Source organism: Typha angustifolia, chromosome 15, assembly GCF_048772165.1.
Source record: "Typha angustifolia cultivar Huaian chromosome 15, ASM4877216v1, whole genome shotgun sequence".
Taxonomy (NCBI): Eukaryota; Viridiplantae; Streptophyta; class Magnoliopsida; order Poales; family Typhaceae; genus Typha; species Typha angustifolia.
The window spans coordinates 6,465,170-6,486,064 of record NC_133253.1 but is presented as its reverse complement, the minus strand read 5'-3'; the positions used below and the strand labels follow the sequence as shown (position 1 = coordinate 6,486,064).

The following is a 20,895-nucleotide window of genomic DNA, read 5'->3' as shown; positions in this document are numbered from 1 at the left end:
GGATTCAAACATGAGCAGGCAGCCAACAGAATAGTTCTCAAATAATTAAAGGGATTCAGGTCGAAAGAGTACATCCAAATTCAAATTCCAATTGCACTGATTGAATCAGGAAACTATTAAATTCCCACTTTTCTCAAAAGATATGAAAGACGAGCAAAATAGTAAGGCATTCAGAGGTTAAATTATTTTTTTCTTTGATGACTCTAAGACTAAACACAAGTACAAATCCAATTTAGCACGGCATCAAACCATAACGAAATCAAAATTAGTGGATAACAACTTATCTGCAGGCCAGCAAATCACAATTATAAGGTAAGGTTTGAAACTAAACTATGAGTCTTTCTTTCTCTCACTGTCGATGAAGAAGGATTCAAGTATCTTTATAAGACTACACACCTGATCAATTATTTGGAGCAACATAAAAGATGAGCAGGAGTGAAACGATATGCTACTCATTCAGAGCTAAAAAACACAATGCAATTTACCATAGTAGTCATCCAAGGCAACTGATACTACTAATCTGACATTTATATATAACTAAATAGAGATGTAATACAAGTGAGATCATCCTCGTTTATATTTAGAAGGATAAATGAATACTTAAAACCATAACCATCCATGCAAACACAAGCAAATAACATTCAGCAATCAAATATTTGACCAAAATCAGCAACGCCAGTAATATATTCTAACTTGATAAAGAAAGTTATAACTGGAAGAATGTAATCTGAAGTCAAACTAGTACATGTGAATTAATCCTGACATTAGGAAACATTCTACTACATCATGTAAGAGCAAAACCCTAGATTTCCTCCATACTCTCTACTCCTCAGATCCGGACGCAGTCTCTCCACTCTTCTTGTTGTGCTTCCTTGCGTACCTCTGGTTCCTCAAGAACTTGGGGTCCATCTGAAACCGTGTAAAGCAAATCACAACCGAAAAAAGATCAAAACTTTCCGATTAAATGCGCGTCTTTGATCCAGAAAACAGCGAATTGGAACAAAAATAAAGGTAAAAAAAAGGAAAATTAGAAAAGAAAAAAGTTCGGGCAAGGTATAGAGAAAGACAGGTACCCCTTTGGTGGAAGTGTGGCGGTGCTTCCTGGGCTTCTTGATCCCATTCTTGTGGGCCTTGTAGGATTGGTTGTGAGCTGTGTGGTTCTTCGACTTCGCCATTGCTAACCTAAACAACGGAAAATTAATAAAAGAAGAAAGAGATCGTATAAAGGAGAAAATTAATAAAGTGATCGCGGAGGAGGAGGAGGAGGAGGAGGAGGAGGAGGAGATACCAGATAGGTCACGAAGCGCAACTAGGGTTAGGGTTTTCTAAGTTGGTGAGAGAGATTTATATAGGGCATTCTAAATGACCTAATTACCCTTATATCACGTTTCCCGCGCGTGCTCCGAAACTTTTATTATTCATCTACAATTTTCCTCTTTAAGAAAAGAAGACTTTCCTCTCGCGATCTCCCATTCTCGTTGTTTCTCCGGGATCTGATCCGATCTCCGGCGGTCAGATCGGGATCGGAGTTGGAGGTTTCTCACCGGCGACGATGTTCCTCGTAGATTGGTTCTACGGCGTGCTCGCGTCGCTCGGGTTATGGCAGAAGGAGGCCAAGATCTTGTTCCTAGGGCTCGATAACGCCGGGAAGACGACGCTGTTACACATGCTCAAGGACGAGGTTTATATATATTTTCTCTTATTTTATCTTTTTTTTTTGTTGTGTTTGTTAGCTTGATCTGATTTGGCGTGGTGATCTGGTTTGTTGTAGAGATTGGTCCAGCACCAGCCGACGCAGTACCCGACCTCGGAAGAGCTCAGCATTGGAAAGATCAAGTTTAAAGCTTTTGATCTTGGAGGCCACCAGATCGCTCGCCGTGTATGGAAGGATTACTACGCCAAGGTTTGTTTGGTTTTAGTTTGCAATTGTCCCAATCTAAGCAAGATTATGGTCGGTTTCTATCTTGTTTTGGGTTCTCTGTGTTCCGATGCTTGCAGTTACCTGACGATCTTTTTTTTTCCTAATCTTATTACACTTTTTCTCTCTTCGTGATATCAATTCTATTGCATGCTTGGTTTATTTTATGTTTCTTTTGAGCTGCATCTATACAACAAAAGCTTATGGTCAGGTTCGGTAGATATTCCATCGTCTACCATTTGTTTGTAAAAACAGGTTACTGCATATCTCTTTGATGCCAATTTAGGAAGATTGACTTCATGATTTAGAAGATAACCATGTCCTAAATGTAGTGAAAAAGAGAAATCTTGGAAGCAATCACCTGTTGTTACCTTGTGGTAATGAGGCAACGGCACTAATTTCTGTTCTTATGATGTTATTTGCTGGTCTTGGTAGTAAGTTGGCATAACTAGTCTTTTGCGTTCATTTGACCTGATTACTACAATGAGATAAGTGAGACCCGTGGGGAGTTAGAGACTACTTAGAGGAACTTCTGTTTCATGGGATGCTTTTTTAATTCAGTTACTAGTAGACTGTATGCAACAATTTTAGGAGGCTGTAATATCCTGTATGTTTATATTCCTGATGTTTTTCATCAGCGTGCAACTTTGTTAACTGCTGTTTTTCTCTCATCCATTTCTGGATCAAATTTAGAATTTTGTTGACGTATGTTGTTACCTTTTGCTGAAATGCTATTATGGCAACTTATTACATTTTCCAAAAAAAAGAAAGAGACCTTAGATTGGGGTCAGTCATAAATCATTTCTGTCTCTTTTACAGGATTTGTCCTGACTTTGAAGTCTTACTGCTGTTATATTGTCCACGTCCGTACCTATTACAAATTCTTCACTAATATCTCTTTTCTATGTAAGTTTATCGAAAGAGACATTCATTCCTTCAGGCATCTGATGTCTCTGGAGGTCATTCAAAGAAAATAGTATTTGGGCTGAAAGAATGTTTTTGGCTCCAAAATTCTTGTTTTATTGGATTTTTGACATGCTTTATTTAGATCGTAATTTAATCTGATCATAATTTATGATTGCGTATTGTTTCTCTCTTCCACATGATCCAATCAAAGAGTTTATTATAGAGGACACACAAGTAAATGGATAAGCGGAACATCTGAGACCTTGAATCTTTGAATCTTTACCACTATATATGTCCTTTACCCTCAACTTTTTCTCCATTGATTGAATTTGCCTTGGGTTATTAATTCTATTTGAAGTTTTATTCAAATGTACAACCTCCTTGGACTCTCGAGTCTTGACTAAAAAATGATCACCATGCTATAGATTGGTTATTTTGTGAGAACATGATAGTGTGCTGGATGAGATAAAAAAGTGTTTGATGGTTTGGCTCATAAAAGATTAGGTAAGTTTAAAGAAGATGCTTGCTCTAAGTCTTCTAAGCTTTCCTGACATAGTTTGAGTGGGAAACTTTATCGATTTATTACTGGCAAGGTTAAGGTAGCATAGATTCTCTTTAAAGGTGGCTTGTTGAGTATTGAGCTCAAGGCTAGTACTGCTTGATTATTTTATCCCGGACTCCATTCTTGTTCCTAATTCATCCTGTTTGTCTCATTTAATGCATTTGCTTGATAAATGAAATGTTGAAATGTTAACACTAGTGATACGATACGACTACGAGGGTCTAGTTAGTTAGGTTGAGTCAAGTTGAGTCTAGTTTGTAATTATTGTCTTTAAATTTTAAATTAAAGTAAGTTATCTATGTATGTAAGCTCAGTAGAACGAGTTAGATCCGACTTGCTATATTTATACTCTTACAAATATGAGTGGTTATTATTTATTTATCATCAGAGGTATGAATATTGATAGAAGTACTTTCTTATCTTACTTTTACTCTTTTAACCATAGCTATTTATTGTTTTAGGAGTAGATCTAACTTAGAACCCTAAAACTACCTTTAAACCCTAGCCACTATCTTCCTTCATGAGCCACCCACTCATACGGCGGACTTCCACTATCTCACGGCCTTCCTCTTTGTGCCGATGATTGCCATAACATTGATTTTTTCGTTTTCGTCCAGTTTCGACCTTTCTCTACTATTTCCTTCATAATTTTTTACCTTGATCTCGGAATTACTTTATTTCAATGCCATTAGATCCGAGACTCGCGAAGCTATCTCTAGTAAAAAGTCTCAGATTTTTCTACGAACAGATAGACCTAGATCTAGTTCATATCAAGTGGTGGAGTCAGAAGAATCAATTGTCTAGAAGTTGTTGCTTTCTCACATTTGTTTAACTATTTCATATTTTAAGTGATTGAGGCCTTTAATACAGCTCAATGTTTATTAGGGTTTTATTTTCTCAAATATTGTTACTTTGTCAGTTTATGTTAGTTCCACCTTTCCTTTTCCCATTGGATCTATTCTCACATCCCTATGATTGCTTTTAGCATGTGAGCCCTGACATACTGCACTATTTCATGATGACAATTATAAGGCCTGAACCTGCAGTACTGTAGTATGTCCTTACAATGGAAGTATGCATGCTTAGGATCATATGTACTTTTGGCCTATCTCAAATGTTAAGGTAAGAAATATTGCTGGATATTTGGTAGGTCAGCTGTCATCAAAGAATAGAGATATATTGTAAATGTTTGGAAGAACTCCACTCAAAAATGGATTTGGCATGGTGATGAAATACAGTTGACAGAACAAGCAAACAGGCGGGTTGGATATCTAGAGTTTGTAATTTGTAGCTTTGGATGCTGTATTTGTTTGCTATATTGTGTCTGTATACTGAATCAAGGTCCTTAAGTTAGTGAGGATGGCACAAGTTTGTCTCCCATTTTCCTTGTATTTAACTTATTTGCTATATTGCTGAATGCCAAAAACTTCAGTTGGTGATCATGGTTTTCTCTCTATGCACGATAATGAGGGAGTGTCTGATGCTTTATTTGGTTGGCAGGTTGACGCAGTAGTTTACTTAGTGGATGCCTTTGACAAGGAGAGGTTTGCGGAGTCAAAAAAGGAGCTTGATGCTCTCCTTGCAGATGAGTCTCTTGCAAATGTCCCTTTCCTCATTCTGGGTAATAAGATCGACATCCCATATGCAGCATCAGAAGAGGAGCTGCGTTACCACCTTGGCCTGAGCAACTTCACGACCGGCAAGGGCAAGGTTAACCTGACTGACTCCAATGTGCGTCCCCTGGAAGTGTTCATGTGTAGCATTGTCCGCAAGATGGGCTATGGTGATGGTTTCAAATGGGTGTCTCAGTACATCAAATAGAGCACCAAATCTGAACTCTCCTAGTCTTCTGATTCTGCAAACGTCCTAGTCTGGTTTGATTGAAACATTTCTAGCTTATTTACTTGTCTGCCAACAAGCTGTGACAACAGTTTTTATAAAGTGGAACATGGATGGAGACAAATGTAAATTGGAACGCAATTTTACACCTGTGATCAATTGTCTGCACTAAGTTTTATCAAATTTTAAATATTTTTCTGGGGTTAGTTATTACAATGTGGGTAAGAATTTTGATTGTTAAACTTGTGCTTTGAAGATTTGTTCATATGAAGTGTCAGAAGATGTTGAATCCTAAGCTAGCTTGTAACTTTGTTTATTACCTCCTCTCCAGGTTTTTGTAATTCTGATCGTTGCTTCTGATGGGCCGGCCATCTGTTTCAGCCATCTGAAATCCATCTTACAGTGATCATGAAGTTTTAATAGTTATCCTTTTTTTTTTCCTGAGAAATACTTCTTATGCTTGGCCTAAATCATGAATTCCATCTTTTTATTTTTATTTTTTCTTCTGATACCACGCATCTCCAACATTTTAATGGATTTTTTTTAACTTAATGTGCCTAAATTAATCTCCAATTATTTATAAAAAAAAAAGGTCCTTCCATTTTTAAAAGGTTATATTTTTCAAAAATTCCCTACATGGGAGAGGATGATGAGTGCAAGACAATTTATTTTAATAAATAATAATAATTTTATTATTATTATTATTATTATTATTATTATTATTATTATTATTATTATTATTATTATATTAAATATTATTTTGGGAGAGAGTGAGTCTCTTTGTCAAGAGCTTAGTGGAAAATATCCAACGCGCCAAAAGTTCCCAATGTTTCCCGCTGCTAGCATCAGACCATTCTGGAAGTCGGCTTAATAGCGAGACAACTCCGATCGATTCCTTTCTCAAACCCCAAATCTCTCTCTCTCTCTCTCTCCAATTGCTGCACGTCATACGATTCGATTTCCTCTCCAGCTCCCTCCGCCGACACCAAGCTTCGCCTCCTCCATCCTCCAGCTCGCCGTCACCAAGATCCACCTCCTCCCTCCTCCAGCTCGCCGTCAACAAGCTCTGCCCCCATCGCTTATCCGCCGTCACCAAGATCCGCTTCCTCCCTCCTCGAGATCGCCGTCACCAAGATCAGCCTCCTCCCTCCTCGAGCTCGCCGACGTCAAGCTCTGCTGCTATCGTCTTCGTCTGGGTGATTCCAAGGCCTTCCCAGGTAATGGCATCTAAAGTTCATTTGTTAACATAGTCTAGCTTTACTTATTCATATTTGTGACTTTGTGTCATTGATCTGCAATGAATATCCCGTAGTTAACTATTTATGCATAATGGGGATATGACAGACATTGTGAATGCATAACTCCTAATAGATCTGCACTGATGTGCATACTATTCAGGTTAGATTTACCATGTATCTATAATCTTTTCTAAATATAAGTTCAATTTTAATCACGATTAGTTAGTTTAACTAATCAAATGATATGTTTGAAAGAGCACGTCTGTTTCGATAACAATCATGATATTTTGAAGAATATAGTAATAATTATAATATTTTGAAACTACCGAGTGACAATTAGACAAAAATTAAAATAAAAGGTTTTCAAATTTCAACAAACTTAAAGGTGTGTCTATATATAATACGTAAATAAGAGTTGTTGGATTTTTATATTGACAATTTGTGTACAAACGATCTAAATATATATTTTTATAATTACTTTGTAAGAGCAGACTATTGTAGACTTGAATTTTTTATTCTCATGCAACTTTACAAGAGATTGAATGAGTTAAAAGTATCTTTTGAATCATTGGTAGGACGTCTGAATATGATGTTTTAGGCAATATGAATGTTATTTTTTTGTGTTCAAACAGTTTCATGTCATTTGGAGCCATATGAGAAAAAAAACCCATAGTGTTGGAACAACCATTATGCCCGAGCCGGAAAGGATAAGTTTTGATATGACTTAAATTATTTTTTCAATCTTTTTCTTTATAACTATATAAACCAAACAACCCTGTGTCAATAATGAATGCTGGTAGAAGAGGTTTGAAGTTCTTGGAAGAATTTTGTTGAAGTGTCTTGATGATCAAAAGATTTTAGAGAGATGAGATTCATTAGAAATTTCTGATCATTGTTGTTGCGTTCTTTCTTGAAGCGAGTTGTTGTGTGGAGGGCGTTTGATATAGAAGGCCATTGAGTTCGGTTCATCAACCACTTGAAGTAACTCATCATAGTTTCAAGCAAGCAAGAGAACTTCAAATAGAGCTATTAGATTCAACGGGTAATTTATAAGTGGCTCTTGTAATTGTTATATTATTTTAGTTGTTGATTTGATCACAGTGAAAATGATCCATGGGTCTTAACTAGGTTTGTGGATTTTTAAGAAAAGGTCATTAATGATGAGACCCTTTTGTCTCTTAGATAAGGATCAGTCTAAATTCAGAAGGGTTTACGTGCAACTCACCTAATTATTACGATGTTATTAGAAGCCAAAAAAAGAGAGAAGCGAGAGTTGAAGAAGCGGGATGCCATTGGGGAAATACTACTGTGACTACTGCGAGAAGCAGTTTCAAGATACCCCATCTGCGCGGAAACGCCACTTGCAAGGGATCCACCATCAGCGCGCTCGCGCTCTCTGGTATGATTCTCACAAAGGTAGTTATTTGTCTCTCTATGAGGCATTTCCACAAACATCTTGTGCTTGTTCTATAATAACCTCCATATTTCATCCTAAACTGCACTGAATTGGTTGCAGAACCACTTGGGTCCTCTGTTCTTCATCCCTCTGGGAGCTTGGCTAGAGGGATTTGCCATCACTTTGTGCGAACGGTAAAACCTTTTTCATGTAATTTGATCTAAATGTGGCTTACCTGAGAAGCACTCATATTTATCATTTATATGAGTGTTTTGGTATTATAGGGAGTCTGCAAGTATGGAGACACATGCAGATATTTTCATCCGAAGCCGGAGATGGTGAATCCAAACCCAGTTGGTTCTGGTGAGACATTTTTTTGATGAATTCCATTATGGGCTTATTTGAGATTTAACATAACATGAATAAATGTTTAAAATCCTGATTATATTTGTTGGCTTAATGAGTTGCCTGTAAAAGCAAAGGATAGAAGAATATTGTGAAAATATGGCCTGAAGAGATACCCCCTTTGTCATACTCAAACCAATCAATCAATATTAGCCATCTTTTCTGATGAGGGGCAAAAACTCTATAAATTCTTCAATCTTCATTGTATTTATTTCTGTGTAGCTAAATCCTTTTTGGCAATTGCAATTTTAAGTCCTTTAGCAATTCCAAATTTAGACAAGTGAAGGATATGTCTTCCTTGATGCTACTATCTTATATTATTTGAATCGTTAACAGCTTGAAAGACTTGCAATTGCTAGCAAGAAGTTTTTAGTCCCTCTTATGTAGAGGAATAATTATGTCTTGGTAGAAAAAGTTCATAAACAGATGCATTAGCATGCATTTCCTGACTATTGCCCAAAGGATCCAATGCTTTTCTTTAAAGTTTTATTAGGAAAAGTGAGAATGCTCATAAGTCATAACTTCTGTAATCCTGTTATGCAGGGGCAAATGTTGGAGAGATGGTACAGGTGCCAAACCTTTTTGCTAATCAATTGATAGGAGGCAGCTCCTTTTCAGGTAGATTAATGCCAATTAAATATTACATGGCATGACATATGACATTAAGAACCAAATGATTAGCATCACATATATGTTGCACAGAACTGATCATGTCATAAGATGATTGATTTGATTTCCTTTCATGGAGTTATGCACTTGTACCTGATTGCTTTTATTAATTCCGGACTGCACTTTAGCTATTGATAAAATTTTGTTTGGCAATTTGATCCATCATCAGTGCCTATGAGAGTTATTTTCCAAAAGTTGTTGAATAAATGAAACAATCTTGCTTCTTGGCATCTCATTCTTGTTTCCGATTACTTTCTTGCATTACAAACCCTTCATCAGCCTCCAGAATTCACTTAGGCTCATTGCATTTCCTTTATTTCTATTAGTTTCCTACGGAGAAAAAAGATCCACATTTAGAATAGTTGACACTAATGGCTTAGTTGTTATTGTTGTACTGATGAACATGCTCTTTAGCACCTTCACTGGTTGCGGCAGTTTTGATTTCATCTACAAGATGTAATTGATTTATCATTTTAACTTTGATAGCTTTTGTGGGACTTTTCGCAGGAGAAATGCCAAGAGATCATACACCTTGGGGAAACCTACCTCCATCACTCCAACCACCTCCTGAAGGAGGTTATCCACCCCTTCCCTTTGTCGACTGGGGATAATTAACATCTAAAGAGTTATCATCAGAGCTATAACTGGAGTTGTATGATGTAAACTTCCTGGCGAGCTTTCAGTTTATACCCATACTTTGGAAGTCGTATTAGTGCCAATAGTTATATATCTTAGGAAAACCTTCACACAAGGGGCATTATGGAAGGCATCTGGGCTATGTGGATCCACTAACTTTTTGTGAAAACCTTTTCATATGACTAACACAAAGATGTAATATATTTTCTTCTTATTGTATATATGTCTTTCTTGATGTTTGATAATGAAAAGAAATTTGTAGATGCTCAACACTGGTTCATAATTGTGATTAAAGTTGTGAATCAGTGACTGGTGACGCTTGGATCGTCTCTGAAAAGTTATTAATTATTAAGGATTTCAATTTTTCATCTCGGGGATGTAGCTCAGATGGTAGAGCGCTCGCTTAGCATGCGAGAGGTACGGGGATCGATACCCCGCATCTCCAACGTTCCAACTAATTTTTAAACTTAATTTGCCTAAATTAATCGCTAATTGTTTTTAAAAAGGTCCTTCCATTTTTCAATTAACGAGGGAGAAAATGATTATTATTGTTATATACATTTATAAGTATTATTTTTGAGAGAGAGAGAGAGTGAGTGAGTCTCATTGTCGAGAGCTTATGAGTAGCATAAGAGCTGTATAAAAAAAAAATTTATTTATAAATCAACAACCTACTTACTAGTTACTCTATTACTGGAAAATGTTCAATGTGCCAGACGCGCCAAAAGTTCCAATGTTTCCCGCCGCTAGCATCAGAAGTCCGCTTAATAGCGAGACAGCTCCGGTCGATTCCTTTCTCAAATCACAAATCTCTCTCTCTCTCTCTCCCCCCGATTGCTGCACATCATACGATTCGATTTCCTCTCCGGCTCTCTCCGCCGTCCTCACGCTCCGCCGCAATCGCCTCCCCGCCGTCACCAAGATCCGCTTCTTTCTGCCTCGAGATCGCCGTCATCAAGCTCTGCCGCCATCGTCTTCGTCTGGGTGATTTCAAGGCCTTTCCCAGGTAATAGCATCCAAAGTTCATTTGTTAACGTAGTCTAGCTTTTACTTCTTCATATATGCGTCATTGATCTTCAATGAATTTTCCGTAGTTAACTAGTTATGCATAATGAGGATATGACACACTTTGGGAATGCATAACCCTTTATAGGTCTGCACAGATGATGCATATTATTCAGGTTATAGATCTGCACAGATGTTCATATTATTCAGACTGTGTAACTTTAGTAAAAGAGTTTTTTTGCTTTGTTCCATATTATTCAGGTTATCGATGTGCATGTCTCTCTTGTGCAGAATTTGTAGTTTTTAGTTTGCTCCTTTAAAAAGGGAATCCTGATATTATTATTAATGATGTTTTTAATTTTAATTTGTAGAGATTGATTTAACTAACTTTTATATATTTGACACTAGAAGAAATTATTTTTGTAAAACTCTTAGTATTTTATATTAATTGTGTTTAAAAGAAATGTTTAAAATTATTTATATCTGTATAGTTAAGAAATAATTTTTAAATTTTGTTATATATTCATCTAAATCTTTACACGGACTAAATATATGAATTCAAATATGAGTTGATTATTATTCAATGTGTTTCATATTTGACGTCGTATCTTCATCAATTTTAGCTAATTTTTAAAACTTTATTTGCCTAAATTATGTTACTCTACTTCTATTAATGTACCCTATATCGATATTTTGTGTTTATAAATATTATTATGGGAGAGGGTTAGCCCTTTCGTTGAGAGCTTATGATTAGCATAAGAGCCAATGGTCTATAAAAAATTAATTTGTTTATAAATCAACAATCTACTATATTATTAGAAAATATCCAAGCCCCAAATGCTGAAAAGTTCCCAATGTTTCCCGCCGCTATCATCAGACCATTCTGGAAGTCGCCTTAATAGCGAGAAAACTCCGATCTATTCCTTTCTCAAGCTCCAAATCTCTCTCTCTCTCTCTCTCTCTCTCTCTCTCTCCAACTGCTGCACATCATATGATTTGATTTTCTCTGACCTCATCGCCTCCCGTCGGTTCTATCCGCCGCGAGCGACCATCTCCCAAAAAGGTTAGAACTTTCTCTGGTTTCCTTCCCTGCCTATGTTTCTTTTTCCACGGTCCTAGCAATCTTAGGTCTCTTGATCTAGTTGATCGCAACCTCTTATCTCTAATCTTTTGTATCACGAGTTGATCAGAAATTTTGTTTATTGTGTGATTAAGGAACAACTTGTCATATAATTTACATAAAAAGAAGCAATATTTAAGTTAATGGAGTTGGTGAGAGTGAACAGGTAGATAGGTGACCAAATCTCAGACAACAATTTTTAACACCTATTGCATAAAAAACAGACATTGATTCCTAGCTTTGCCATGGTATAGGGAGGACATTTATTAGAACTGAGGTTTTCTAGACCTGTTGAATTGCTTGAATCTTCAAAGTCTGAATATTAACTAGGATTTCATACATGTATGGCAAGGAACTGATGATATGGACCCTTTTTCTCAAGATCTCCCATCAATTAAACCACAATAAGATGATGGTTTTATGATGGCCTCCGTGTTTCTGATAGCAGGGGCCAAAATATCTAGCTTGCCATCACTCTTTTTGCCTAGTTCTCACCTTGCTTTCCTACTTTCCTATTCTTATCCTCTATTAATTACTCGTCCTTCATCATCTCTAATTTTCCCTTCTCTAGGTCATAGCAATATCTAGCAGGGATGTTTTGCATGATTTCACTTCAAGGGAAGTAGACACAGGTTGAATTTTCAGAGCTCCAGTTTTAATTCTATCATGTGTTATTGTAGGAAATGGATCCCTCAAGCCCTGCAATGCTCGTTAATGCTGAGACTCTGAAGATATACCTGGGACGGAGAGTGCGAGCAGTGATTCAAGTAACGCGAAATGAAGGTGGAACCATCATAGGACAATCCACTGATGGACAACAATTAACTATAAGGGGTGCCCAGGATGTCCCCTTGTCGCATTTTGTGGAGGTTATAGGTATTGCTGATGGCAATCAGTCCATTCGTGCAGAAATTTGCACTGATTTTGGTGACTCTTTTGGTAACTATTCTTAAATACCCATTTGTTAGTTATTACTTATATTTTCTTACATAGTGCACATCTAAGTTCCTGTCGGCTCATTTAGTGTTCAAACCTCAACTTTTTGGTGGCATATTGGGTTTGCTATGTTTTTTCCCTTGACTGCTAATGTAGCCTTAACTGGTTTAGTAGGAAAAGAGAATGAGAAAGTTTATGAAATATGCCTTTCTACTCGAAATAGAACAATGAATCAGAAATATATTTTGTTGTCCCCCATTGGCCATTGACCTACCTGGTTAGACTTTTGTCTGGCATACTGTTATTTTGACCAATGAGTACAAAATATGAGGTTGCAGTTTTTCAATAATTTTCTATTGCAACAGGATAGTTCCTGGAATAACATTTTGCCACAAAGGTTGGACTTATATCTCTCTCAAGCAACATTCCACTTAAGGTTGGACCCGACTTATATTCCTTGCTCGCAGTTTAGGCTGCTTCCATTTTACACTCTGCTTATCCACTACCATCCACAAAATGGAAACAAACCTGGCATGAGTGGCCTAGTAGGTAGCTAATCCAGCAGGTTTTAACATAAAACTTTGGTTGGCAAAAGATGTCATGCATCTATTTCTTACTCTTTTTTTTAATGTTTTCATCAAAGTAAAGGTGCATAATCAATTGATACTGAAAAACTTAACAATTGATTTTCCACAAAAGGTGCAGTGAAAGTGGCATCTATTTGACTTGCTTACTGTCTTTTTTTTCAGCACAATTGGTCTGGACACCATCTGTTCGTCTATCACATTTTGTGCTAAGTATCAAATTTTTCATTCTTTTGTTTTAAGTTTTTATTTTTAACTCTTTGACAGATACTGTAGCATACAATGGACTATGCCAACTGGCAAGTGGAAAGTTCAAAAGCTTCTTTCTGTAATGAACTGGTGCATCTGTTTGAGAAGATTGGCTCTAGCAAGTTCAAAAGTGTAGTAAACTTCAATTACACAAGGATCTGTCTAAAAATTCTTATTTCTTTTGAAACTGTTGGTTTCAATGGCTTGTTTGCAAGCAAGCTAATTTCCTACTTTTAAGTGATGTTTTGTCTCCTATCTTAATATGGGAACCATGGTACTACTGCCCAGTACCATTTAGAGAATCTACTCATGTTTAGTAGTCCAACTGTTTTCTTCAATGTGATGCACAAAAACCCTAGTTGATGTCCTGCAGTCTGCAGACGCTGGTATATGTGTATATTTGGGGTGCTCTTCTTTGAAAAGAAATGCCACTGCTCTCAGCTCTCGTTTTGAGTGAGATCAGCTCTAAGTAGAGTGTAATGGGGGAATGAGCTGAGAAAGCAATGCCATGGACAAGAATATGAAATGAGAGCATTCGAATAATGTGTGAAAAGAGTTCCTTTTGGGGTTTGCCACAATTGTATGCGAGCAATCACCAATCTAATATGTATGCTAAGGTACATACTTCTATGACAAAAAGCTTTCTTTCTTGGAAATAAAACTATCATGACAAAAGTCAGACCTGTTTAAGCTAATCTAATCTGTCAATGGCTCGACAGAAATCTCAGGCCAATTCAAGTACACCATGAGACCATTTCAGCCGACTTCGAGCGACATAAGCCCAATTTTCGGGATATTTCAGACAGGTAAACTGAATTTGATCCTACTTGAAAGGATCAGTCTAAAACCAAAATGAAGTTGTCATTCGAAATAGATTTTGAGATTTTGAGATACGTTTAATTTTAAACGGTCAATACAGATGATTACAGAATCAAGGCTCGAATAGAAAGAAGGGACAATCTACACTATCCAAAAATACTTTTTTTTTTTTAGGAAAAAAAAAACTCCAGGAAGAAAATGCTAACTTCTGATGCAGATATCGGCAAGAACTTCATCAACCAAAGAACTCAATATGTCTTCCTCAATATCCACACCTGCTTCAAATGCTTCAATCTGAAAATCCTGCCACCTTCCTAAGTGAGTGCTCATGTCCTTGTTCACAAGCTCATCCACCATCCAGTCTCCCATGTTCCTCCACCCAGAAATCTCATTGCAGAATTCAGAGGCCAGATCCTTCCCAGTGACTGTTAGCCCTTTGGCCCATGCTTGATATCCTGCTTTACAGTAGAGGCTACATTTCGTGTCTAAGCATTCATTGACACAATCGAACAACAACTTTCTATCCACTTTACCATCAATGTTTTCCTTCTCGTGTGCTTTTCTATTTCTCTTAGATTCCATTTTATCAAAGACCAGCTGATGCAATGTTGTACCGGCATGACTTAAAAAACATGAGCTAAGATGATCATCGGATGTCAACTTTCCATTGCATAATATCTCTCTAATGTACTCAATCTCTTCTTGTTTGTCCTTTTCAAACTGAGTTGCAATTCTAATATCTGGCGAGTTTGAGTTGTCAGCAAATGTAGAGGAGGCTGAATCTGATAACTCCATTTCAGCTTCAACAGATGAAGTTGTCTTTGAGAAAGTGAGGGCAACAGCATTCTGAGCTTGGACAGATGATGAACTTGCCTTGCTCCCTAGCAAGAGAAAGTATTTTATGAGTATTGGCATGATCAACAGATATCACAGAAAATTCTAATTATTCATAGTTTACCATCTGTGCTTCCTGAGCTCTCTGATGAACGACAACTTTCAGTGGAAAAGGTTGCTTCGAATATAGAAAGGGGACTCAGGTTTTGAATCTTTTGAACTTGTTCCTTTCGTGCGTAGCTGCTGCTGCTGCTGCTGCATTCCACCTCTTCTACTATCTGAAAAAGATTTTGAAGAGCAGTCAAGAGATCGATATCTTATGAGCTTTCACTGATGAAAAAGAATTCAATTTGACTTCCAAGCAAAGGGTCTGGAAGAAAAAACAACGATAAAGATGAGAAATTCAACATTCAGAAACACGGAGGGAGCCTCGGCTCTTGTATGTCCCCACATAGCAAGAAATTATTTACTAAAATTTGAGCAATCTGATCAAATACAAAGAAATTTCATGTACGAATGGATTTTTCAGATGTTCAATTCACACGCACAGATACAAGACAGGAAGAGAATTGTGAATTTAAGTCGGAAGACATGTTGTAGTACATAAATGTAATATTTTGTATGCTGATCCATATTGTTGTCAATTAACCACAGAAGTTGCTATTACTACATAAATGTAGTACACTTTGCATACTTCTGACATGCATATACATTACACGTATACAAGAGAGCTAATCTTCCAGAAGACACTGTGAGATGGAGTGTCTATGTTAGATAGCAAATGAATCTGACAACATGTCCTAAGCACCAAAAAGCCAAGAATTTGTTACTGCGCCAAAAATGATTGTATATAGAAAGTACTAGTAGCATATGGAATCATTAGCATCATCTCAAATCATAGAATATTAAAATTGTGATCAGATCAACTTGCAAATAATAGATTATAGCAATAATATGTTTGCAGACAAGGTAATCAAACGTGTTTAGAGCAGTTTAGAGTTGTAGAACTAAAATAATAACCTGTTGTCCAATTATTATTTGTCCTGCATTATCCGTTAAACAAGTCAAAGAATAACTGCACAGCTACGATTAAAATGACAATCAGAGAATGGAAAAGACAAAAGCAAAAAAATATACCTGCTGTTTGATTCCAAACGACTGACTGTTGGTTGTAGCAAGGCAGGAGTCAAATATATCAGCAGGTTTATCTTTGCGACTATGTTTCAATTTCCCATGTTCAGCAGCCCTGATGTCAAGGTTAACAGATCTTGGTTCTGTAGTACAAAAGGAGGGCACAAAACTTGCAGCCCTCATGAAGTCATTGGATGTATCGACCCCTGATGTTAATTCCCTCAACTTCTGTTCTAAAAGAAGGCTCAAAGCATCACCCTTGATAGCATTTATTCCCGGAGACAATAAGCTTTTACCTTTTGCATCTGAAGCAGTTGGTTCACCATGAGCATCAAACCAGTAACCGTTCCTTCTATCCCAGCTCTCTACCACATGGGTAGAAGACTGGGATCCAGCCATGGGTTTTACCAAAGGGGATGTGAAGGTAAAGGATACAACATCTGTAACATCTTTGTTATCTTTATTCCGCTTCGCACGCTCTTCTATAACTACATTAGGTTGAATACATTCTTCATGTCTATTCATGAATGTGTTATCGACGAAAGAACTCTTGTCATTGTTGAAGCTCCGCTCTATTAACCTTTTCTTTTGAGGGAAATCCTTATTACTCGACGACCCTTCCCTTTCTAGTTCACCTGTCACCAAAACTTCCTTTCTGTAACCAACTCTTGTATTGGCAGAAATTTTGTTTACACCCTTATGCTTTACAGAAGAGGCATCTCCAGAAAGCACTTTTCGTCCCTGCTGATTAGAGATGGACTTGTTTGAAGCTAACTTGCTTCTGCTCGACTGGCAATTCTGTTTCTGATTGTTTTGTCTGAGGACACCAGATGCATTGCTTGTCGATGGCTTCTTTTGTTGCTTGTTCTTCTGTCCATTTGGTTGGCAGTTAAATGGTTGGTTTAATTTAACTTGATCATGTTCTTTCTGAACTGAACTCCTAAGAGGTGTGCTTAAGCCTTCCCTTTTCTGGACATTCACCTTGGCTTGGACAGCCAAAGAAATAGATCTTCCCTTACCCTTTCCACCACCAGGATTGAGCTCGCGAGAATCTGGGGAGGGTTTGAATATGACAATATCTTCTGCACCATTCCAACTCCTATTTAATGATTGGCCGCCTTCTCCCCTTGAAAACCTGACATCACTAGAGCCCACAGGTGTTCTGGATAGCTGTAGCAGTCTCGATGTCCTTTGAGAGGCTGCCATGCTCTCCTTTGGATCACAAACCTTCAAAGGGATCGAGCATGAACCAAAAGACGAGACTTTGCCCCCACTACTAGCTTGAGGACCTGTCTCAAGAATCTTTGCCGCTGCCTCCATTATTTGGGCTGCATTCTTTGCCGAGGTGAACCCAGGATTCTTTATTGGTGAAAACAACTTGTGGTGGCTTATCGGGAGAGATTTAGCTGATCTTAGAGGCAGTGTCTCTGTCTGAAACTTCTCTATGGGGCTGCTGGGCATCTTCTGATACCTAAACTCTATTGGCTTCCGAAAATAGCTCTCAGCTCTATTGTGCTCCTGATTAAACCTATTGCTGCTCGTGCAGAATTCAGGACTCCTTTTAAGGTTATGATTGTCTCGAAGAGATCGTCTATCAATGAAAGGAGTGCAGTAGGGTTCTGAAACACCTGTGGTGGGCATAGAGTCCAGACCCATCAGCCTGGCTACTACTCCTGGTGCTTTGTTGGTCCCATTTCCTTCTTCATCTGTCACGGAGGAAGCGCAACTGTAGTCGCTGCTTCCCTTAATACTCGATACTCCAACAATATCCTCCTCATCAATCTGACAGCATCAACAATAGTGTAAGCACCAACACTGGTGTCATTGATATAAAACAATGATCAAAGAAAGAAAAAGGGTAGAAATTCCCACCATCCGGAATCGCGTACTTGGTAAATTATCATTGCTTCTCTTCCCTTGTTTTGTGCCCTCTGAAATTAAAGAAAAAAAAAGGCAAAATAAGAGAAAGAAGGAGAAGCAAAGTACTTTCTTTTCTTTTTCTGCACCCAGATGCAGCATTATAGAGAATAAATTTACCAGGTGAAATGGTACCATTGGAAAACAACTTCTTCCGAGATTTCCTGTTCCAATCAAACAGATGAAAAAACCCACCACTCTTCGAACCACCCTTTTCTGCCCCCATACTTGAATTAATGATCTACACTTTCGGTACCACACTTCACCTTACTGCAAAGAAATTACCAGATTCAACAAAATGGTATTTTGAACCAATTAAGATCATAAGTGGCAATACAATTAATTGGAAACCAGATCAACAAAAAGGAAGAATTAAACTTCTATCTTCAGATCGAACCGTAAGAATACTAGAACAAAAACTGAGTGACTAGGAAATGAACTAAATTTCTTTAAGCTCACTTCGCCAAAACCCTAATCTCCAAATAGCCGAAAACCCTAGCTAGGGCAGAGATATGCAGACCTCATGGAAGCGAGATGTAGATCCCATGCACTCCACTCGTCGCCCACTCGTCGCCCATCTTCCCGAGAGCTCGCTCAGATTACTGTTAAGCTTTAGGGTTAGGGTTTTCGTAGTTCTTAAGGAGGAAGAGAGAAGAGGAGAAGGGAGAGATGGTTGGAAGTGGAGACCCTTTACTCGAGATCAAGTTCGAGTTCGAGATCGAGATCAAGAGAGAGAGATGTGGAGATCGGAGATTTAAGTTTTATAGTTGGCATAAATTAATCGATACAGATTTAAAATGGGGGTGGGGAGAGAAGAAAGCGGAGTGGAGAAAACGATAAGCCAACGGCTCTTTTTGGGGAGGGAGATGAGCTCCATTTCAAATTCCAAACGGTGCTAACGGGCGATCCAAGATATGCGACTACGCGCATACAAGTTTCTATGAGGAATATATATATATATATATATAACATATATGCCCAGTATTTCGAAGTGGTGGTGGTTCATATGACAGGGAAAATTATTAATGCTCCTAGTCCTTTTGAAGTCCTATTACTATTAAATCATTTAATGCCATTAGTAGAAGAGTTACTTAGACTATACTTTCCTCTACCAATTTGCCACCTAGATATTATCCAACTTGCTAGTAACATTTTAAAGTGAATTATAAACAACCCAAATATATTTTCAAAGTTTATGGAAAGTGGACCTAACGCAACTAGTTATATATTATTAAACAAATGGTGATGTACAGGGAGAGGGAGAAGAGAGGAGGGAGAACCTTATGACTACTTATAAATGTTAGGAGGCTTATGATTTCACTTATTCCACAACAGCTATTAGAGCAAATCAAACAGTCGGTTATGTGGCTTATTTTAAAACTAGAATGTAGGGATGTTGTATGCCCAGGAAGATTAGTAGGCCTAGAGCGACCATGGGAGAGATCAGGCCTAGAGCTAAGAGGAAGGAAGGAAGATGCACTTAATTGAGAAGCAGGTGGTGGAGGGATTCTAGAGTGTCACCATAGAGAGGGCAGGGGAAAGACCTGGAAGCCCTTCTTAGTAACTAGGTTACTCGTATAAACTCTGAAAGATAGTCAGTAAGACAAAAAATGTCTTCACTTTGGACGGTAGGAAGGTTTTTCAAAGACTTAGAAACCTAGGCGAAGCAGAAAGAGCTTAGGAGCAATAGAGAGTTAAGGGAGGCAACTAAAAAGGAACTAAAGGATATGAATATCCAAGAGACAATGATGGTCGACTTACTTACGAGAGAGTTAAGTGCGTCTCGAAGAAATCTCACAAGATTGCCTTCTCAACTCACCGATAATATTTATTATTGCGTTGGAAACTATAATTCAGTTAGCGACTTTGGAATATAAATTTTTCATCCAAGTGTTAAAAAGGGGAGAAATTTTTAATTCTTTAAAATAATTATCTAAGTCATAGGGAGAAATTTCAAATATAAGACTTTGCCATTTTGAACTTTTTTCATTAGAGCTTGGCAAATCTTTTAGAGGACCTAAGATTTTTATATGGGTCGATTAGGCCTGCGATTTTTAAATACATCTAGTTTCTTATTAAAATTTATAAATAAATTAGCGGAGAGGCACACTTAAAATAGTAAAAATAAAAGATAAAACCACACCCTAAGTTTGCTTATAGGCGCACTCGGTCTGAAGGGACGAGAGGATTCGGAGCTCGCTCGCGCAGCAATCTACGTGTCAAGTTCTACTTGGACGCCAAGCTGCGGGTCCACAGCAGAACCTTCATGCTATTGGTGGTTAACGTGTCCTCTGTTTTCAGGGAGACACGAGGAGGAAAAGGGAGAGCCATAATAAATGAGACTCAGATAACGTAAAGAGTTCTCTTCGGATGTTATCTTATGAATACTTACTTAGTGGAGAGCATTCACTGCTTCCTTAACTCGCTTCCCCTTTTCTCCTTTGATTAGTAGAAGCCAGTCCGAGTTCGAGAGCTTCTTGTTCTTGTCACTGTTGGCACAAACTCACTCATTGTAGTAGTAGTATTCCCTTCCTCTATGTTCATTTACTTTCATCAGTTGAACTTTGCTGAGAGCTTCTTGTTCTTGTTCTTGTTCTTGTTGGCACAAACTCACTCATTGTAGTAGTATTCCCTTCCTCTATGTTCAATTTACTTTCATCGGTTGAACTTTGCTGAGAACCTCCCCATCCTTGCTTCAGTGTTCTGCCATCCATGTTGCTCATCAGAATGC

General features: G+C 37.8%; 5 protein-coding genes and 1 non-coding gene across 13 annotated transcripts; 4 read left to right on the top strand and 2 right to left on the bottom strand.

The window, feature by feature from the left end:
- Window positions 1–635: 635 nt before the first annotated feature.
- LOC140778855 (large ribosomal subunit protein eL29z) lies at window positions 636–1,378 on the bottom strand. 2 transcript variants are annotated; one of them, XM_073123745.1, is made up of 3 exons: window positions 1,289–1,378; window positions 1,074–1,182; window positions 636–909 (listed from the first exon to the last, which is right to left on the bottom strand). In XM_073123745.1, exons 2-3 carry the CDS (start codon window positions 1,173–1,175, stop codon window positions 823–825), a joined length of 189 nt encoding a protein of 62 aa, XP_072979846.1. In that variant the 5' UTR covers window positions 1,176–1,182; window positions 1,289–1,378; the 3' UTR covers window positions 636–822. The 2 variants fall into 2 exon arrangements, with proteins under 2 accessions (XP_072979846.1, XP_072979847.1); XM_073123746.1 differs by having other exon boundaries at window positions 1,074–1,177; window positions 1,289–1,319.
- A 53-nt stretch (window positions 1,379–1,431) lies between these two features.
- On the top strand, window positions 1,432–5,467 carry LOC140778854 (small COPII coat GTPase SAR1A). Its single transcript, XM_073123744.1, has 3 exons — window positions 1,432–1,681; window positions 1,772–1,903; window positions 4,887–5,467. Exons 1-3 carry the CDS (start codon window positions 1,553–1,555, stop codon window positions 5,205–5,207), a joined length of 582 nt encoding a protein of 193 aa, XP_072979845.1. The 5' UTR covers window positions 1,432–1,552; the 3' UTR covers window positions 5,208–5,467.
- A 555-nt stretch (window positions 5,468–6,022) lies between these two features.
- On the top strand, window positions 6,023–9,832 carry LOC140778474 (zinc finger CCCH domain-containing protein 3). Of its 5 annotated transcripts, none has more exons than XM_073123204.1 (7): window positions 6,023–6,442; window positions 7,380–7,505; window positions 7,714–7,879; window positions 7,980–8,053; window positions 8,144–8,222; window positions 8,808–8,882; window positions 9,441–9,832. In XM_073123204.1, the coding sequence occupies exons 3-7, from the start codon at window positions 7,750–7,752 to the stop codon at window positions 9,542–9,544; spliced, it is 462 nt and encodes a 153-aa protein (XP_072979305.1). In that variant the 5' UTR covers window positions 6,023–6,442; window positions 7,380–7,505; window positions 7,714–7,749; the 3' UTR covers window positions 9,545–9,832. The 5 variants fall into 5 exon arrangements, with proteins under 5 accessions (XP_072979305.1, XP_072979306.1, XP_072979307.1 ...); XM_073123205.1 differs by having other exon boundaries at window positions 7,646–7,879; XM_073123202.1 differs by having other exon boundaries at window positions 6,025–6,442; window positions 7,711–7,879.
- Window positions 9,833–9,941: 109 nt separating this feature from the next.
- Window positions 9,942–10,014, top strand: TRNAA-AGC (transfer RNA alanine (anticodon AGC)). The gene has a single exon. It is a non-coding gene; the product is annotated as a tRNA-Ala (tRNA).
- A 365-nt stretch (window positions 10,015–10,379) lies between these two features.
- Window positions 10,380–13,831, top strand: LOC140779668 (replication protein A 14 kDa subunit-like). Of its 2 annotated transcripts, none has more exons than XM_073124866.1 (3): window positions 10,380–10,575; window positions 12,375–12,633; window positions 13,482–13,831. In XM_073124866.1, the coding sequence occupies exons 2-3, from the start codon at window positions 12,378–12,380 to the stop codon at window positions 13,544–13,546; spliced, it is 321 nt and encodes a 106-aa protein (XP_072980967.1). In that variant the 5' UTR covers window positions 10,380–10,575; window positions 12,375–12,377; the 3' UTR covers window positions 13,547–13,831. The 2 variants fall into 2 exon arrangements, with proteins under 2 accessions (XP_072980967.1, XP_072980966.1); XM_073124865.1 differs by lacking the exon at window positions 10,380–10,575 and adding an exon at window positions 11,416–11,637.
- On the bottom strand, window positions 13,481–18,955 carry LOC140779667 (uncharacterized). 2 transcript variants are annotated; one of them, XM_073124861.1, is made up of 6 exons: window positions 18,685–18,955; window positions 18,285–18,434; window positions 18,120–18,178; window positions 16,254–18,029; window positions 15,241–15,394; window positions 13,481–15,163 (listed from the first exon to the last, which is right to left on the bottom strand). In XM_073124861.1, the coding sequence occupies exons 2-6, from the start codon at window positions 18,388–18,390 to the stop codon at window positions 14,484–14,486; spliced, it is 2,775 nt and encodes a 924-aa protein (XP_072980962.1). In that variant the 5' UTR covers window positions 18,391–18,434; window positions 18,685–18,955; the 3' UTR covers window positions 13,481–14,483. The 2 variants fall into 2 exon arrangements, with proteins under 2 accessions (XP_072980962.1, XP_072980963.1); XM_073124862.1 differs by having other exon boundaries at window positions 18,300–18,434.
- Window positions 18,956–20,895: the final 1,940 nt, after the last annotated feature.

What these genes read in the sequence shown, in the direction of transcription:
- LOC140778855 (XM_073123745.1), bottom strand. Translation starts at nt 1,175, where the DNA reads ATGGCGAAGTCGAAGAACCACACAGCTCACAACCAATCCTACAAGGCC. An exon ending in GCCACACTTCCACCAAAGGG is followed by an intron (nt 910 to 1,073) that starts GTACCTGTCTTT and finishes ACACGGTTTCAG; the next exon opens with ATGGACCCCAAGTTCTTGAG.
- LOC140778854 (XM_073123744.1), top strand. Translation starts at nt 1,553, where the DNA reads ATGTTCCTCGTAGATTGGTTCTACGGCGTGCTCGCGTCGCTCGGGTTA. An exon ending in TACACATGCTCAAGGACGAG is followed by an intron (nt 1,682 to 1,771) that starts GTTTATATATAT and finishes GGTTTGTTGTAG; the next exon opens with AGATTGGTCCAGCACCAGCC. An exon ending in GGAAGGATTACTACGCCAAG is followed by an intron (nt 1,904 to 4,886) that starts GTTTGTTTGGTT and finishes TTTGGTTGGCAG; the next exon opens with GTTGACGCAGTAGTTTACTT.
- LOC140778474 (XM_073123206.1), top strand. Translation starts at nt 7,750, where the DNA reads ATGCCATTGGGGAAATACTACTGTGACTACTGCGAGAAGCAGTTTCAA. An exon ending in CTGGTATGATTCTCACAAAG is followed by an intron (nt 7,880 to 7,979) that starts GTAGTTATTTGT and finishes AATTGGTTGCAG; the next exon opens with AACCACTTGGGTCCTCTGTT. An exon ending in AGGAGGCAGCTCCTTTTCAG is followed by an intron (nt 8,883 to 9,440) that starts GTAGATTAATGC and finishes GACTTTTCGCAG; the next exon opens with GAGAAATGCCAAGAGATCAT.
- LOC140779668 (XM_073124866.1), top strand. Translation starts at nt 12,378, where the DNA reads ATGGATCCCTCAAGCCCTGCAATGCTCGTTAATGCTGAGACTCTGAAG. An exon ending in TGATTTTGGTGACTCTTTTG is followed by an intron (nt 12,634 to 13,481) that starts GTAACTATTCTT and finishes ACTCTTTGACAG; the next exon opens with ATACTGTAGCATACAATGGA.
- LOC140779667 (XM_073124861.1), bottom strand. Translation starts at nt 18,390, where the DNA reads ATGGGGGCAGAAAAGGGTGGTTCGAAGAGTGGTGGGTTTTTTCATCTG. An exon ending in CAATGGTACCATTTCACCTG is followed by an intron (nt 18,179 to 18,284) that starts GTAAATTTATTC and finishes CTTTAATTTCAG; the next exon opens with AGGGCACAAAACAAGGGAAG. An exon ending in CAAGTACGCGATTCCGGATG is followed by an intron (nt 18,030 to 18,119) that starts GTGGGAATTTCT and finishes TGATGCTGTCAG; the next exon opens with ATTGATGAGGAGGATATTGT.